This window comes from Electrophorus electricus, chromosome 21, assembly GCF_041902795.1.
Source record: "Electrophorus electricus isolate QZ-2024a chromosome 21, ASM4190279v1, whole genome shotgun sequence".
Lineage (NCBI taxonomy): Eukaryota > Metazoa > Chordata > Actinopteri > Gymnotiformes > Gymnotidae > Electrophorus > Electrophorus electricus.
The window spans coordinates 18,995,519-19,015,000 of record NC_137517.1 but is presented as its reverse complement, the minus strand read 5'-3'; the positions used below and the strand labels follow the sequence as shown (position 1 = coordinate 19,015,000).

General features: G+C 41.5%; 2 protein-coding genes across 2 annotated transcripts; one reads left to right on the top strand and one right to left on the bottom strand.

The window, feature by feature from the left end:
• The first annotated feature begins 1,777 nt into the window (after positions 1-1,777).
• LOC113569642 (asparagine--tRNA ligase, cytoplasmic) lies at positions 1,778-5,730 on the top strand. The gene is given in 12 exon segments (XM_081704908.1): positions 1,778-1,843; positions 1,965-2,003; positions 2,153-2,245; positions 2,335-2,424; positions 2,871-2,949; positions 3,213-3,283; positions 3,454-3,544; positions 4,142-4,377; positions 4,538-4,651; positions 4,938-5,026; positions 5,028-5,145; positions 5,525-5,730. Coding segments are annotated over 12 exon segments (1,218 nt in total). The 3' UTR covers positions 5,657-5,730.
• A 1,166-nt stretch (positions 5,731-6,896) lies between these two features.
• LOC145652890 (platelet endothelial cell adhesion molecule-like) lies at positions 6,897-19,270 on the bottom strand. Its single transcript, XM_081704705.1, has 13 exons — positions 19,024-19,270; positions 18,582-18,920; positions 15,748-16,026; positions 15,232-15,480; positions 12,729-13,025; positions 11,482-11,760; positions 10,471-10,575; positions 10,273-10,347; positions 10,024-10,074; positions 9,710-9,784; positions 9,308-9,385; positions 9,034-9,093; positions 6,897-7,217 (listed from the first exon to the last, which is right to left on the bottom strand). The coding sequence occupies exons 1-13, from the start codon at positions 19,133-19,135 to the stop codon at positions 7,174-7,176; spliced, it is 2,043 nt and encodes a 680-aa protein (XP_081560831.1). The 5' UTR covers positions 19,136-19,270; the 3' UTR covers positions 6,897-7,173.
• Positions 19,271-19,482: the final 212 nt, after the last annotated feature.

Below are 19,482 nucleotides of genomic sequence, written 5' to 3'. Positions count from 1 at the left end.
CTATAAACCAGTAGGAGCAGCTCATTATCTGACTATATAGACCAGAAGGAGGAGCTCATTATCTTACTATAAACCAGTAGGAGGAGCTCATTATCTTATTATAAACCAGTAGGAGGAGTTCATTATCTTACTATAAACCAGTAGGAGGAGCTCATTATCTGACTATATAAACCAGAAGGAGGAGCTCATTATCTTACTATAAACCAGTAGGAGGAGCTCATTATCTTATTATAAACCAGTAGGAGGAGCTCATTATCTTACTATAAACCAGTAGGAGGAGCTCATTATTTTACTATAAACCAGTAGGAGGAGCTCACTATCTTATTATAAACCAGTAGGTTTAAATGCCTTTGTAGGGACACCAAAGCAGCATACAAAATGTTGTTTTGGAATATTTAAAGCAGCGCTTTTTACAGTGTTTTGGACTCAGTATGGACTCAGCTGAGAGTTGTCCAACAGAGACAGTGTGGACTCAGCTGAGAGTTGTCCAGCAGAGAGAGTATGGACTCAGCTGAGAGTTGTCCAGCAGAGAGAGTATGGACTCAGCTGAGATTTGTCTTTTAATAGCAGCGCTACTTTCCTGTTCACTGGTCATGGTGGACCTGCAGGTCACTGATGCTGGTGAGAATGCAGTAACATTACTGACTAGGCTAGCTAGTTAACGCCAACGTTTGTTACGTTAACAAGTATCAATCAATAAATTATTAACAAAAGGGTAATTTTTAATTAATGTTAAAACATTACTGTTAAAAAACAACAACAAAGACCCTTTAAAATAATGTTAGCTGGCTGTTTATTCGCCGAGCCTAGCCTAGCTAACTACCAGTCAGGGTAGTAGACGCAAAAACAGGCCAGTACACTACAAACACTTTTAATAGGCAGGTGGCTGTATGGCTCGTATGTGTGACTGAATGTGGCGTATGGCTTTCTTATTTATTTAAATTTTTTTCTTGGTTATAAATGTATTATTTAAAGTGAATAACCAGGACAGTCATCTGTAGGTGACTGGAGTCTAAGTGGTTTGTGAAGCTGCTTTTTGAACAAAATGTCTGCCCATTGCAACATTAAACTTTAGTTAGTGGTTAATGTAACAGAGGAAAGTTTGGGGATATACACATGAAACTATAATCTCATCTCACATAAACCAGTTTATCCCTCTATAGTTACTCTTCTTTTGTTGATTTGGTAGGAGGGGATACCAAGGATGACCCTGTCAAAAATTACAAACACCTTGAAAATGACAAATCAAACAAGTTCACAAAGTTCCCTTCCTTTCTTCAAATTGCTTTTAAGGGGAGAGCATTAGATGTAAGTTCTGTGAAATACTCTTTCAGTATTAAGGTGAAATACTCTTCAGTATTAAGGTGAAATGTCTTTCAGTATTAAGGTGAAATGCTCTTTGTCTTTCAGTATTAAGGTGAAATACTCTTCAGTATTAAAATTAAATACTCTTCAGTATTAAAATTAAATACTCTTTCAGTATTATGATGAAATTCTCCTGCAGTATTAAGGTGAAATACTCTTCAGTATTAAGGTGAAATACTCTTGTCTTTCAGTATTAAGGTGAAATACTCTTCAGTATTAAGGTGAAATACTCCTCAGTATTATGGTGAAATACTCTTGTCTTTCAGTATTAAGGTGAAACACTCTTTCAGTATTAAAATTAAATACTCTTTCAGTATTAAAATTAAATACTCCTTCAGTATTAAGGTGAAATACTGGTGAAATACTCTTCAGTATTAAGGGAAATACCCTTGTCTTTCAGTATTACGATGAAATGTCGTTGAAGTGTAAGGTGCTTTTTGAGACCACCGTCTACATAGAGACCATCCTCTTCTGCCTGGTATTGTTCTACGGTGTTCTCCATCTACCATGCTGGGAGATTGTAGGTCTACAAAACACCAGTAAACCCATTACAGATGACTGTAGTGAACCAGTAAACCCATCACAGATGACTCTAGTGAACCAGTAAACCCATTACAGATGCCCAGAAAGATGGAGAGGTGAGTCTGGGGCTTTTGTTTGTTGACTGAGCTGGAAATGAAGTTTGTTCACAAGCTGTCCTTGACATGGTAGTTCCATCAGACCAAGTCTGTTTCCATGATCAGTCTCTCTCTCTCTCTCTCTCTCTCTCTCTCTCTCTGCATGTCAGCGGTGGGCTGTGATCTCCAAAACCCAGATGAAGAATACGAAAAAGCTCTTCCACAGGGGGCAGCAGAAGACTGATGCTAAAGACATGAAGGAGGTGTCTGCCAAGGAGAACCCGTGCCACACGTGTAATCAACAAGCCAGCACGTGTGTTGCTAACAGTGTGTGTCGTGTGCTCACGGACAGGCAGAAGATGCAGAGAGGAGAGAGAAGAATCTGGAGGATGCCAAGAAGATTGTTATTGAGAACAACCCCAGCCTACCAGATCCCCAGACTGTAAGCCAGAGCTCTCCTCTGCTTCTCACAGCTAGCTGTGTTAACAGGCCATACGTTTCCGTAACCATGGCGAAAGGCCAGCTGATCCAGAAATGGGCCACTTATAGAGGCTGTTAACGAGCATCTAACTGACAGAGACTCTGCTAACGGAGGCTCTGTGTCCAACATGTGTCCAGCGTGAGCTGAGAAGCACTGCGTCAAGGCTCACGCTAAGCTTCGGTCATTAAATTCTCGCTCCAAAGCAACACAGAGCAGAGATCAGAGAATGAGACACTCAGTCAAGGCTGTTTTGTTATCCCGTATTATCCCATTATTGTCCCGTTATTAAAGGTGTGCTGGGTTGGGGTGGCACTGGGGATGCCCGGTGTTCTGCTGTTGGCCGTGTGAGTGTGGCACGGGGCTTATTCAGCTGGTGTCGGGACTGACGTGCTGGTTCTCTGTGTCAGGCTAAGATCTACCAGCTGGAGGATCTTCGGGGGAAGAGAGTGAAGGTGTTCGGCTGGGTCCACAGGTTACGGCGCCAAGGTACGTAAACACACCCGCACGCCTGGAGCAGGTGGCAGGTGTTTGGTATATCAGCCACACATTTCTCTTGAGTGGAGGTAAGCAGGGTTAAGGGCCATGAATGTGCAGTGTGGTGGAGGTGACCACGGTGGTTTGGATTTGTCTCGCGTAGGCCCGGTGTGACCTGGTAACAAGGCTACAGTAATAGACTGTAGTCAGTGTGGGTCTGTGTGAGATTCTGTGTTGTCCTGAGTCAAGGCCACGTGTGTGTGTGTGTGTTATAGGGAAGAACCTCCTGTTCATCGTGTTGAGAGATGGAACTGGCTTCTTACAATGTCTCCTTACTGATAATCCGGTACGTAATTTGATTTAATCTGTATGCTGTGATGTGCGTGTGTGAGTCTGTTGGTCTGAGCTGTTCTCTCACATCCTCTACGTGTGTGTGTGTGTGTGTTAAAGGAGCGTTTTGTTTGTTTCTCTGTGTGTGTGTGTCCAGGTTAACTGTGTTCCCTCGCTGTGTTACAGTGTCAGTGCTATAACGGACTGGTGCTGTCCACAGAGAGTGCAGTGGCTCTGTACGGGACCATCAGGCCAGTCCCCAATGGGAAGCAGATAAGTGTGTGTGTGTGTGTGTGTTAGGGCTGCACCTAGTGATTATTTTGTTAACAGTTAATGTAATGATGATTATTTATGTTTAGTCGGTTAATCTAATCAGTTATTTTAAAGGTTATTTCTTTATTACTCGATTAATATAACAACTTATCCAAAATAAATATCAACAACTTCTCAATCATCTCTTAAAAACAAAATAACAAGAAAAAGTGTGCTGAGGACAAGCAGGAAGTGCGAGTCGAGGATTTCAAACAAAACTGAAAGTAAAAACAGAGACAAAGCCGTCCATAATACTGAAGCAAGTGGACATAACAGCACATCTGCATTCGGGGACTGTTTACTAATCAGCAAAACTCCAGAAACAACCAGTGGCTGAAAGGAGGAACAAAGAGAATGTGTACACACTCACACTCATACATACACACACACACACACACATGTACACACACACGTACACACACGCACACTCTCTCACACACACACACACATACACACACCCACACACACATGTACACACACACGCACACTCTCACACACACACACACATGTGTACACACACGTACACACACGCACACTCTCACACACACACACACACACACACACACACACATCACCCCGCCCACGCTGGTGCAGACACAGGTGGAGGGCGGCTCCACCCTCTTCAGCCTGAACTACTTTGGTGAGCAGGCGTACCTGACCCAGTCGTCCCAGCTCGACCTGGAGACCTGCATCCCCGCGCATGGTTTGTGCTCATTTTCGTTCGAGGACCTGGTTTGTGCAGTGGTGGACCGCGTTCTCAAATCCCCCATCACCCCCCTGCTCTACGACCTCAACCCCGTACGACCTCTGACCTCTTCCTACATGATTCTTCACTACCAAATGAACTCATGCAGGTTTAAACTCCAGGGTGATCTACAGCAGGCAGATTTACACACACACACACACAAATTTACCGGTCTGTTCAGAGCGGACCCTGACGGGACCCGTTGTGTTGCAGAACTTCAAGCCCCTGACGAGGCCGTTTAAGAGAATGAACTACACGGAGGCCATCGACTGGCTGAAGGGGCACGACATCCGGGAGGACGATGGGACCCACTACGAGTTTGGGGAGGTTCGTGCCCTTAACCTGCCCCCACTGGGGTAGAATGCCCCATGCTGTGAACCTGTCCCCACTGGGACAGAATGCCTTGTGCTCTTAACCTGCCCCCACTGGGGCTGCTGGGGCGTAAAGTGAAGAGTGTGAATACTGATACAAGCGTCTGTTTTTGTGTTGACTGCCAGTCTGGTGTAGCCGTAGATTATTGTGTAGTTGAACAAAATTACAATTAGTGATCGTTCATGCGTTTTTAAATAATTCTGTTTTCTGCCTCTTCTGTGTGTGTTTCATGACCCTGTAGGATATCCCAGAAGCCTCTGAGAGGCTCATGATGGACACCATTAACGAGACCATCCTGTTGTGCCGTTTCCCTGCTGAGATCAGCCCCACCCCCTACTACTAGTACACTGACCAGGTGTGTGCAGGTGTAGCCCCACCTCCTACTACTAGTACACTGATCAGGTATGTGCAGGCGTAGGCCCACCCCCTACTACTGGTACACTGATCAGGTATGTGCAGGTGTAGCCCCGCCCCCTACTACTAGTACACTGACCAGGTGTGTGCAGGTGTAGCCCCATCTCCTACTGGTACACTGACCAGGTGTATGCAGGTGTAGCCCCACCCCCTACTACTGGTACACTGACTAGGTATTTACAGGTGTAGCCCCACCCCCTACTACTGGTACACTGACCAGGTATGTGCAGGCGTAGCCCCACCCCCTACTACTTGTACACTGACCAGGTGTGTGCAGGCGTAGCCCCACCCCCTTCTACTGGTACACTGACCAGGCATGTGCATTGTTACTGGTGGGCGTGTGTGTCTGTGTAACGTGTCACTGGTGGGCATGTGTGTCTGTGTAATGTTGTTACTGGTGGGCGTGTTTTTCAGAGGAAGTACGGGATGTGTCCACATGGAGGTTATGGTCTGGGTCTGGAGCGCTTCCTCACCTGGCTACTCGACTGTAACCACATCCGCGACATGTGCCTCTACCCACACTTTATCCAGCGCTGCAGACCCTGAACACACACACACACACACACACACCCACACAAACACACAAATACACACACCCTCCTGCCACATTCAATCTACCTGTGCTGTTCTGCAAGACATCACATCACAAGTAACAGTTATCAGACCACAATATGAAACATTTAACTATACTATATGAATACTGTGTAGACATGTTGAGACAATTTCTGTGGAGTAATAAAGACGTGATGGTTGTGTGTGTCCATGTGCTATTCTTATTAACTCCTCTAGAGGGTCTTTAAAGAAAAGCTCTAAAGGTGGTGCTCTTTGACTATTTGGGTCCAAGTCCAGTTCGGGTGGTGCTGTTTGTATTAGCACAGGTTGGTAAACGCCCCATCAGGGTGCAGCACGTTGGGAGAGTCTTTAGTGGACATAAAGGAGCCTGTGTAGCCCAATCAATCTCCAGCCCTGTCCACGTTAAACAAGGGTACTAAGCTTTAGTCCTAGATGATAGAAGCTTCAAAAGTATCCCAGCCAAAAATAGGACAGAGTTGTAGGCAGAAAATGAAAAGATTTTTCTTGATTTAGCAGTGAATATTAGTTGTGGATATTTAATGCATTCTTTTAGATTATACAAAAAGAGGTAAAGGATGTTCTTTATATATTATAATATTTCGACCTCCTGGAGATCTATAGCTCAGCAGATGTTAGTTCTGCTAATTACACACACATATTGTGTGAATACTAGAGCAGGTGTGTTGGAACTTCCCCTTTTGGAGATGTTCCCTCTACCCAACTGTCTAGTCATCACAGTTTTTCCTTGTTCAAGTCTCTCAGATCCTTACGTTTGCTAATTTTTCCTGCTTCCAACACATGGACATAAAGACCTGACTGTTCACTGGCTGTCTAATATACCACCCCAGTTCCTCCTGAATTTACTGTGCTGGGATGATGCATCTGAGCATCAGTGCCACTACATCCTACAGCAGGGGTGAGTGATCTTACCCTCACAGAGCTGGTGTGGCTGCTGGTGTTCATTCTAACAATCATCTGATGACCTGTCTCAGGTAGGTCCAAGCTATTATGAGCTTTGTAGTGACTCCATTACCCAGTGAACAGTTTCACATTAAAGCTGAGGAGAGTCAGTGTGAAGTAATGTGTAAAACACTAATCTGTGGTCTAGTTGTTGATTACTTGAAATCTAAAGTCTGTTATGAAATACACTGAGATAGTGTTTCTTTGGCTGCTGAATATCTCATCTGACATCAGTGCAATGATAATGAAGACAATGTATTAAATTTTTATTTATTTAACTAGAACAGAAGTAAAACAGTCCAACAAAGTAAAAGATCATTAAAATAAAGGAGAATGTTCTAACATTGGAAGAAATGACACACAATAGTAACATGTGCTTAAAAGTGAAAACACTACTGCACGATGCTTCATATATACTGGTGGTCAGCTGGCAGTAAGTTAGCAGAGTTCAAACATTCAATCTCACATGAGAAATGACTTCAAGCAAACAGAACAATGTCCTTCCATCTTCAGTATTTTCCTTTAGACTCTCACTCCTCTGAGACTGCATTCTGGCTTCTGGTTTTAGTCAGAGCTGTAGAAAAAACATTAAACACAGAATTCACAGTGTAGGTGTTAGAAAACTCCCCTGGTGTTATTGGATTATCATTTAATAAACTTTTATTGCTGTCTTGGTCTTGTATTTCAGAAAAAGTGTTTTGTCTCCTGTGCAAGCAACATGTCACGGAACGCTCGCCTCCCGCGAGTCCCGTGGTTGGGCCACGTGTAGTGGGAGGATCTGTTTGTGGCCACGTCTGCACACACCTGCACACAAATGCACATGCCTGCACACGCCTGCACACACCTGCAAACACCTGCACACGCCTGCACACGCCTACACACAAATGCACACACCTGCAAACACCTGCACACACCTGCAAACACCTGCACACACCTGCAAACACCTGCACACACCTGCAAACACCTGCACACACCTGCAAATGCCTGCACACACCTGCACACACCTGCACACGCCTGCGCACACCTGCACCTTGTTTGTTTGTATGTACTTAAACCCGTGTCGAAGTGTGTAGAGTGTTGGTCATTGTTGATGTAACGTGTTGATGTTTTTGTGTCATTGTGAAAGCGTATTCATCGTGTTTGTTTAATGTCAGTCGTTTCATGTTCATGATCATCGTTTGTAATACGTGTGAGCGCCGCTTTCCGTCCAAAGTAGAATGTCACACACACACACACACATACACACACACACACACACACACACACACACACACAGTTCACCCTGAATATGTTAAATTAACAGCTTTTCTTACTAACTCTAGTTAACAGTTTTCTTAGTTCTATATATTGTGAACTATAATATCCTGTTATCAAACATTTCCTTTTCTCCTTAACTAAGACAGAAAGTCTGTTGGCTGTGAAGCCCCACAGAACTCACACACTCATCTCCTCTACAGAGAAGGAACTCCAACACCACTGAATCTGATTCTCCTGGAATGTTTATGCTACAAAAAGCACACTTCATATTTAGATTCACATGATAAAACACACAAACAAAACAATTATAATGTTATCAAGCATTTTTACACAAAGAATGAAACTAGTTTGTTCATTATAGTAAAACTACACTTTCACTGTGAGAGATTTTATCTCCAACCTGTTACATCTCCATCTGTTATAAAACACCTTCCTGTTGTAGACATGAGTATCTTAAATGCTCATTTAAAATGTGTTTAAACCAAATAAATGAATGAACACTTGGATAAGAGGGTTTAAACTCCTGGTCTTGTAGAAGCTTGAGTGAGTAACACAGGAGGATGAACTCTGTTTCCCAGCAGTCTGTGCTGTTCCTCAACAACCTTGACAAAGATGATTCAGTAAACATTCATTAGGATCAGTCATTATTTCTGTTTAATGTACATAGAATCACTGTCAGTTCAGCTCCACTCTGCCTGTCTTCTATTTAACAAAGCTGGCAGGTTCAGTTCTGTGCACATAAACAGTGAAGGGCTCTTACATGTTTCAGGATTGTTTATTAATTATTATAAACCTGAGCAGAAGTCACTTTGCATTGTTATTCAGTTTCACTTGAAATAAGGTTTAAAATGAACACTGGCTCCTTTTTCTCTGAGTCATGTTTATTAAAAATACTCCTAGCACAGCAGCTGCTACTGACAGTAATGAATGGAGTGGAGATCAGTGAGCACTCTATGGAGTGATATCTGCTGACTGGCTTCAGCTCTGTTTCCTTCACTGTTAGCTGGTTTTGAAGGACTGGTTTAAGGTCTTCTTATGAACAGTTATAGTGTTCCTTTAGGTCTTTAGGTCCAGTAGTGGCTAGGTACAGCCTGGTACCTCTGAAATCATACCATAGATCTTGGAGCTCTGACCTTTGTGTGTGTCCTGCCTCAGCTCTGAGTATACAGTGTCTGCCCCCACACTGCTCTTCTCTAGTAGGGACAAAAGAGCCTGAATTAGACCACAGGAAGAACTCCAACCCTCCAAATGATTAAACACAACATGACCTGAATAACCTACAGTGGGTAACTAAGCACACAGTTACTAAGCAGTGAATCAAAACGTAGAATCTTAAGAGTTATTCAGGTCAGCTGTATCTTGGTGTGTCACTGCTGTAGGTGACTAAAGTTTCTCCTTTTCATGTACCTTCTTTTTTCTTTGCTTTCTGTTTTGGTTTCAGTTTGATCTCAGCATAAGTGACTTCACTGGGTCCAGCACCAGTGTCTGCAGTAACAGAGAACAAAACCAAAGCAAACACAGTCATGACCTCCCACTGACCTTTAGTGTTCTAACCAATCAACCAACAACAGCTCATCATACACACTTCTTTCCCACAATGCACTGCTGCTGCTTTTAGAGACCAGCATGTGTTTCCTTTGTCTCATGTGATGATTATATAGTAGATATATATAGTAGTATATATACAGTAGAGTGATGTAGATCAGACTGTATTCTCCAGTGTGTAGTTATACAGAACCTGTTACTGATATGTATATTAGAGTGATGTTGTGTGTATTAAATCCCAGTGTGAGGGAGATGTGGATGTACCTTTATTCCTGCTTTTCTTGTTGTGTTTCATGACCTGAGCATAAGTGACATCACTGAGGTCGTCTGCAGGTTCATCTGACACAGAGTGCAGTGTGTTTATCACAGAGTGCAGTGTGTTTATCACAGAGTACAGTGTGTTTATCACAGAGTGCAGTGTGTTTATCACAGAGTACAGTGTGTTTATCACAGAGTACAGCGTGTTTATCACAGAGTACAGCGTGTTTATTACTACAAGAGATTTCTGGGCTTTACTGTATAGCTGCACTCTGTTCAAGTCTTTCACTGCTACACTCAGTGGGAAATAAAATCATTACCTGTGCTGCTCCTGTCTGCTCGCTCAGCTGTGTCATATATGTGGGCAGCTTCTGGGGTTAAAGGAAAAGACCATTTAATAAATGCTAAACTGAAAGATGACTGGACACAGTATAGAATGAAAGACAAGTAATGAAGGATTATTTAAATTGTCTTAGAGAAGATAAAGCTTTAAGTTAATTGTTAATAAGGAAAGTTGCTGTTGTCTCATGGTCTGAGCAGTGTGCAGTGGTGTGACTGACACCCCTCACCTCCTGACTCTCTCTGGGTCTGATCTGATGTCTGATTGATGTCTGACTGACTCCCAGTACAGCGACACAGAGATTCTGCACCAGCCAACATGGAAATAAAGGAAAAGTGTTTAATACTGTAAACAGGTTTCATGATGTGTATCATACAAACATATAATATTTAAACTATTCATAAATGACCTGCAGCTGATCTCAGACCTTTGTTGGTTTTGTAGCACCACAGCAGGGTCAGTAAGATGGAGAACACGACCAAACTCAGTCCCACAGCCAAACCAACAAGGCCAAGAGAGGAGGAATCACCAGCTGAACTCATAGGAACAAAAACATCACATGAATCACAAAATAATGTGTCACACGTCTCTGCTCCAGACTATGTGAGGTCACTGTGTACTCTCTTCTTCAACACAGTAGGGGGCGCTTTTAGTGAGATCAGGTCTTGTAGTGTACGGTGGAAACAAATGCTTTTAAATCAGGGGTGCCAAAACAACAGTCCTGTATATTATTTTTTAAGATCCATTATAAGTTGATAATGATATTAACTTAACAAGAAATGTAGTAAGTTTGCATTTCACAGCTATAATACCATGCAGTATTACTGGAATAAAGGTACATTTACAGTATATTTTTACCCTTAATAAGTAAACACAATACATGTGGACTGAGTGTGTTCTGCTACTCTCTATAAAGAGTTTAAATGAGTAAAATAGATGTTAAATTCATGAAATGACTGTGATCTTACCATGTACAGTCAGAGTTACTGTACAGACCTAAATCTATCACACAGATAACCAACACAATGTTTTCTATAATTATACACTGTAAACTGTTACTCACTAGTATACAGAACTAAATCTGAATCTTTCACACAAGTCACTGCTGTGTGGTCCTATACATGTTTTAATGTTGAATAAATCCATGAATTCAATAACACCTAAAGCATGTCCTGTAGCAGATATGACAGCTTCCTCTTATTCAGGAAATCAAACATTTTCTGATTTGCATTGTCATATTTCTAATAAAATATTATTGACTGCTGCCCCCTGGTGGCCAATCTGTGCACATGTCCAAGACTCCACAGTACAAGTAGTGACACTTGTAATCTAATATTTTGCCAACTTTTACTGAGGGTTGACAAGTACTGATATTGTTGAATATCTAACTGATAAATTTAATTTCTACGGTAGTTATAGACTGTAAACGGTTCCTCACCAGTAACATTTACCCAGAGTGCATCACTGTAGTGTGTGTAGTAGACTGGGTTTCCTCTGCCAGCTCTGCACCAGTACTGGCCTCCATCAGAGGGCGCCACTGAGCTGATGGTGTAGGAGTTTGCTGCAGTGTTGGTCTCATTCTCAGGGTTCTGTGTGTGTCTGGACCAGTAAAAGCTCCATCCAGCAGACTGGTCCAGCTTACAGTGCAGAGTCACTGGGTTTCCCACCAGTGCAGCTCCTTTAAGGCTTGATGTGAGTTCAGGTGTAGGTTTAACTGCTGATGGAGATGAAACACACAGTTCAAGATATGCAATGGCAGAGTGCACAGAGATATCTATGAAATGACTAACATTCTCAAATTAAAAATAGATGAAGTATTTAAATAGTTTAAATATTTAAAAAAAAAACCAATAGACTCTCAGTAACATGGTGTAGCAGTAGTGAAGCAGTAGATTAATCAACAGACTTTTAATTAACTGTTTATATCAGATTTGTTTATAATCTGATTAATTCAGTTGTTTTTCATTTTATTTGGGTGTTCATATCTGTACATGTTAACCTCAGAAGTCACTGAACATGTAACAGGTATAATACATACCATCTTAGCATACTCAACAAGCTGTTATACACATGCTGTTAACATTCTGTAACTGGATTTGAACTGGACTTTGAGAAGGGGTTGGGGTCAGGATTACAGTCCTGCTCATACACATGTGAGTCTGAGGGTTTCTCTACTCAATATTTGTGTCCAATTCGATTGCACAGTCTGAACCAACTCAGGCTCCATTGTAGAAATCACACAGTACTTAGTAAGTACAAAGTAAGTTTGCATTTCAGTTCCAGTACCATGTAGTGTAACTGTAATTACAGTACAGGTCTAATACCATGCAGTGTAACTGTAATTACAATATATATCTAATACAATGTAGTGTAACTATAATTACAATATATATCTAATACAATGTAGTGTAACTGTAATTACAATATATATCTAATACAATGTAGTGTAACTGTAATTACATTACAGGTCTACTACCATGCAGTGTAACTGCAATTACAATATATATCTAATACAATGTAGTGTAACTGTAATTACTGTACATCTAAAATTTCCGTTTTGCCAAGTAAACACAATACATGAAGTGTGTATTATGCTGCTGAATACAAATAGTGTAAATAATTTAACAAACAATAATTTAAGTTATTGAAATAGACATTAAATTCCTGAAATGACAGTAATCTTACCATGTACAGTGAGGGTAACAGTGTTACTGTAGTGTGATGTTGGTCTGTTATTTCGTGCTCCTCTACACTGGTACTGATCCCCATTAACTACAGCATCTCCACTGATGGTGAGAGTGTCTCTGTTTACAGTGTAAAACACAGACTGAGACACTGTAGTCCACTGACTCTGAGCTTTCTTCTTATACCCCCACTGATATGTCCACCCATCATAACCCTGAACCTCACACTTCAGAGTGACTGACTCTCCAGTGAACACAGGACTCTGAGGCTCCACAGTCAGTGTAGTTGTGGGTAAATCTGTGGGAAGAGATGGAGAACACTGCATGTTACAGCTGACTGACCCCCAGTGTCTTCCTGGAGTCACTCTGTATTTACATATATTATAATAAACAGGTTAGACCCACGATGCTGCATTCTAATCTGTTAATCACTGTGTTTTGTGGAGATTATCTGGAGATTATGTGGGATCTGATTGTGATTGGAGGGTAAAATGTGAACACATGACTGTGAGTCACTTAATTATTCCATCCAGTACCACCTTGGACACTTTGTCCAGTAATGTGACACTTGTAGAATGTTGTGATGGTAAAGTAGGAGTAATGTGGTGATAGTACAGTAGGAGTAATATAGTGATGGTACAGTAGGAGTAATGTGGTGATGGTACAGTAGGAGTAATGTGGTGATGGTACAGTAGGAGTAATGTGGTGATAGTACAGTAGGAGTAATGGTGGTGAAGGTACAGTAGGAGTAATGTGGTGATAGTACAGTAGGAGTAATGGTGGTGAAGGTACTGTAGGAGTAATGTGGTGATAGTACAGTAGGAGTAATGTGGTGACAGTACAGTAGGAGTAATGTGGTGATAGTACAGTAGGAGTAATGTGGTGATGGTACAGTAGGAGTAATGTGGTGATGGTACAGTAGGAGTAATGTGGTGATAGTACAGTAGGAGTAATGGTGGTGATGGTACAGTAGGAGTAATGTGGTGATGGTACAGTAGGAGTAATGTAGTGATGGTACAGTAGGAGTAATGTGGTGATAGTACAGTAGGAGTAATGTGGTGATGGTACAGTAGGAGTAATGTAGTGATGGTACAGTAGGAGTAATGTGGTGATAGTACAGTAGGAGTAATGTGGTGATGGTACAGTAGGAGTAATGGTGGTGATGGTACAGTAGGAATAATGTGGTGATAGTACAGTAGGAGTAATGTGGTGATGGTACAGTAGGAGTAATGTGGTGATAGTACAGTAGGAGTAATGTGGTGATAGTACAGTAGGAGTAATGTGGTGATGGTACTGTATGAGTAATGTGTTGATGGTACAGTAGGAGTAATGTGGTGATAGTACAGTAGGAGTAATGTGGTGATAGTACAGTAGGAGTAATGTAGTGATAGTACAGTAGGAGTAATGTGGTGATGGTACAGTAGGAGTAATGTGGTGATAGTACAGTAGGAGTAATGTGGTGATAGTACAGTAGGAGTAATGTGGTGATGGTACTGTATGAGTAATGTGGTGATAGTACAGTAGGAGTAATGTGATGGTACAGTAGGAGTAATGTGGTGATAGTACAGTAGGAGTAATGTGGTGATAGTACAGTAGGAGTAATGTGGTGATAGTACAGTAGGAGTAATATAGTGATGGTACAGTAGGAGTAATGTGGTGATGGTACAGTAGGAGTAATGTGGTGATAGTACAGTAGGAGTAATGTGGTGATAGTACATTAGGAGTAATGTGGTGATGGTACAGTAGGAGTAATGTGGTGATGGTACAGTAGGAGTAATGTGGTGACAGTACAGTAGGAGTAATGTGGTGACAGTACAGGTGGTTCTTAAAGTCAACAGAAATGAACACAAATGTTTTTATTGTCTAAAACGCTCCCAGCCAGTCCTAGAATTAAAATGGCCCCTAGTTTACAAATAGATACTATGCCACTGGAACCAGTTATCTACAATATATCCAGCAATGTAATAGCATTACATGTAAATTTAAGCCTTAATTAATGTAACTGGATTCCATGTGAACGCTTTATGTTACATTTATGTAAATACTGATTCACACCACAAGATGGGGCTGTTTCCTTGAGTTCTTGGGTTACTGTAATTTGATTTCCTATTTCTGCTGTGGATAGAATATGTAGAAAACATCTATTCTGTCTCTTAGAAAATGATGGGTAACAGTTACCTTACGTGGCTTGCATGACTAAATGTAAGTAATGTATATCCATAGTCTCAAATACTCAAATGCATATGAAAATACAAATATATAAACTGAAGAGAGTTCAGTCAGGGACAGGACATGGTGTTCATGGTGTTCACAGTAAACCCAGTACAAGCATAAGTTCACTACATGGAGTCTCACCCTGCACTGTGATGTTGACAGAATTACTGCTCCAAGATTCAGAATTATAAAATGATTTTCTTGCTAACATACATTTGAAGCTCTGGTTAAATTTGAGGCTCTGGTTAAATTAGTGTAATAATAAAGATGTGAAATCTTTAAATTCTGACCTCTGACTGAGACCCAGCTGTGTGGTGACTCTCCTCTCTCTGGGTGTTTACAGTAGTAGACACCCTCATCTGACTTTGAGACAGTACGGATGGTCATTTCTCGTGCAGTCTGGGTCTGGATGAGTGATCCATCTTTATATAAATCAGCTCTGAGGTGTGATGTCATAGTGCGGCGAAGTAAACAGTGTAGAGTCAGAGGATCTCCCTCAGTCACAGGATGGACAGAACTCTCCAGAATCACATCACCAACTAGAACAGAGAAAACACTTTACTCATCTTTTACAGAGAGAAGGATTCCAGCATGAATACTGAATATTTAATAACAGGGACACAGACCATTAACACAATAAAGTAGAAAGTAGAATGTCACAACACACAGTTCACCCAGAATATGTTAAATTAACAGCTTTTTATTAACTCTAGTTTTCTTAGTTCTATATATTGTGAACTATAACATCCTGTTATCAAACATTTCCTTTTCTCCTTAACTAGTGAGTGCACTACATGTAGACTCACTGTGCACTGTGATGTTAACAGGATTGCTGCTCCCTCCAGATTCAGACTGACACCAGTACACTCCAGTGTGGGATGTGTAGAGGTATCCGATGGTGCATGTAGATCCTGTAACTGATCCCCAGAGTGATGAACAATCTGACACACTCCCACTGTGTGTGTATCCTCTCACTCTCCGTCCAGTAGAGTCACTCTGTCCCTCACAGCTCAGTGAGAGAGAGTCACCACTAAAGTGTTGAGTTCTGCTGGGACTGATGATGAGAGAGTCTGGAGGAGACAGACCTTAGGAACAGAAATTATACATCACATGTTATTATTATTGTCTTATCATAGCAGGAGTGTAAGGAACACATTTAACATGGAAAGATTACAACCATTGTGTTGATTGGTCTGATGATAGAAAATAATTTTAATAAAATCTGTTTAATAATATCTAGGTAGTGACATCTATCTAAGATCATGATAAACGTGACACACGTTTATTAACACGCCATCAAGACAACGGCACTCACGTATAACATAAACAGTGAGCATGAATACAGCTACAGCTAACACGGACACCATGAACATTGTGACCATAAACATGAATGTGAACATGAGCAAAGACTGACAACAACGCACACACCAACAAGGGTTTAAATACTACAAACATAACAAGACTAAACCAGATGCAGGTGTGTGCTGACAGCTGGACGTGGTTACAAATAGGACGAGTCACAAATAGCCGACGAGAAACTCCCACTGCATGCGGCGGGCCATACCACGTGATCAGTGGGAAGGTAATAAAAAGAGCGTTTACAGGGAAAAGAGACTCAACATTGCATTAGACATGATAACATTAACCATCAGGGAGTACAGGCCAGAGCTCTAGTAGAGGCCTCTGCAGGCTTCAGTAAAGGATCATGGGTAGGTTTTGGTGGAACTCAAGGTAAGATATACGACCTCTCCACCAGACTCAGGACTGTAGAGAAAAACATCTTCTTTAGGACAAGGTCAAGAGAAGCCTTCTCTTGGAATGTAGCGGTAACAGCTTCCAACTGGTGTGGGTGTTGAATATCAGTTTGCAAATTGAGGTTGTTACGGAAAGATGTGTGTGTGTCTGTGTGTGTGTGTGTGCGTGTGTTCCAGATTCAATGTCAGGATATCCACCCTGTTTTCCACCCGCCACGTTCCTTGCCGGGTTTTCTAGCCAACTGTGTCGGCTATTTAAAAGGCCGTCCCACGAGAGAGGAAGAGGAAGACAGCGAGTAAGGAGACTGTGTGTTAGCTTGGAGTTTGTTTGGCTGTGATTGAATATTTGTATGACTTGTTGTGTATCACCTTGTTTTTCCACATTTTTGAACTTCGTCTTTGGCTTCGCCCCTCCTGCTTCGGTAGCTGTGTATACATACATATATATAGATTGTGTAAAGAGTGTAAATATTGTTTGTGTGGTACATTGGTGTTGGACACTGGTGGTAAGGAGTGACTGCAGTTTTTGTTGGGTGTGGGTTTTGTCTGTTTGTGTCAGGAAGTCAGAAAAGTTTGTTGTATGTTTCTTGTGTTATTAGGATTAGTTAGGGTATAGTTTTATTTCCTCAGTGTGGGTTTTGTCTGTTTGTGTCAGGAAGTCAGAAAAGTTTGTTGTATGTTTCTTGTGTTATTAGGATTAGTTAGGGTATAGTTTTATTTCCTTAGTGTGGGTTTTGGTTATTATTTTGGCCAGGGTCACTCCTGAAGGAATTGCACCAGTAAGATTATTTGTAAATCATAACCTCTGTACAATACACTAAAAAAACCTTCCATTTGTGCTTCTGTTTGTTTTGTTGCTGTTCATTTTTTTCCACAACTTCTGTTACGTTAGACATTTGCGCTTCTTTTTCCTTGTTACAGCCTCACAGCCTGACGGGGTCATAACAAGGTAATAAAATGATATTGTAAGCAGAAAAATAGGGACGGTCCAGAATAAACTGGTTTCATGCTGGAAAGACCTCTGTAGGCTTCAGTGTAAATCCTCAGGAGGCCTCTGACAGGCCTCTAGGGGCCTCAGTCGAGGGGGAGCCTTGCTTCAAGGACGGGACAGCCCGGCCAAGCAACGGAAGAAACAATATGGACATCACTGGAAGAACCAATATGAGCATCCGGTGATATAGAATATGATCGCCTTTAAAAAGTAGTAGTTCAGGATGAACGTAATGGTACCAAGAACGGGTTGGTGTAAGTATTGAATATCAATTTGCATACATTGAATAATGTTTGGTGTGGAGAACAATAGTGGAACCTGGACAAGTATTATGAAAAAATAAAAATGGTGATGTAAGGGTCCTTGAAGAAAAGGTGTAAAGGTCAGCCCACCTGAGACTGTTAGACATTCTCCAGATAATGCCTCGTTTATAACACTGAGCTCAGAATAAAAACGGGACCAGCGCTTCTCTTCAATTAATTCCAGAGTCTGCATCTTTATTTCTATTTAGTGTGTAGTGAGTAAACAGTCTTGAACTTAGGAAGCTCTAGGAACGACCATATGTTGATGAATGTTTGGTTTGGATGTAACGAAGGTGAATGCAACGCTGGTATGTAAAAGAAGGTGGGGTGAATACATAATTACTTCTGACCAATGTATACAAATGTGTTTCTTTGTGTGATTGTTAGACATTCTCTAATTTTAGATAATTTTAGACATTCTTTATTTTATATTTAAATGTTTAACTTTAAGACTAGCTGATTGGGGACTTAGGAATGACACTATGACACTGAATGTCTAATGTTTCATCCACACACACACACACACACACACACACACACACACACACACACACACACACACACACACACACACTGCTGTTGTTTGTCCTCACCAGTGATCCATAGTGGCTGTGTGTTGCTGTACTGTGTCTGATAAGCTGGTTCTCCTCTCTCTGCTCTGCACACATAAACTCCTGTGTGATGTTGAGCAGCAGGGCTGAGAGTGTAGGAGCCTCCAGATCCTCTGATGCTGTCTGAGAGGAGCTCAACACAATACCTCACATAGCTATGATTGTATGTTACTGGAGTTAAACATTCTCTGTAGGGAACAGATCTGTACCAGCTGAATGTCCAGCCTGTAGAGGAGTCTCTGACCTCACAGCTTAGACTCACTGAGTCTCCTTCAGTCAGCCAGCTCTGTGGAGACACATTCAGTACTGCCTGGGCTCTCTCTGTAACACAGCAAATATAAAATCCTGAGTGTTTAAAATCACGTACACACAATAACAACCTTGCTATGAATGTCTATTGGCTAAATTCACAGTCCAAACTCACCTGACACAGTTAATGTAACAGCATTACTGATCTCTGAGCTCTGAGAGTCTCTTCCCCTGTACCCTCTGCAGGTGTATGTACCACTGTCATACTGTCTAACAGAGCTGATCATGTATGGATTGTATGTGACGTTTGGGTAGATACTGTAGTTATTCTTATACCAGCTGTATGTCCACCCAGTGTCTCCTTCTCCCTGTATGTCACATCTGAGAGTCACAGTCTCTCCTCTGAACACGTGATTATCAGGACTTACACTCACAACAGCTTTAACATGACCTGCAGAAACATTAAACATTTGAATTCTTCATTCAGTTACTTTGAAAACAAATAAATTACACAGATCTAAATCTAAATCTACCACACCAGTCAGTGCTATCTGGTCCTGCATATATTTTAATACTATATCAATTCTTTAATTATAAAATACATACACTAAAATGCTAAATGTGTAAATTAATA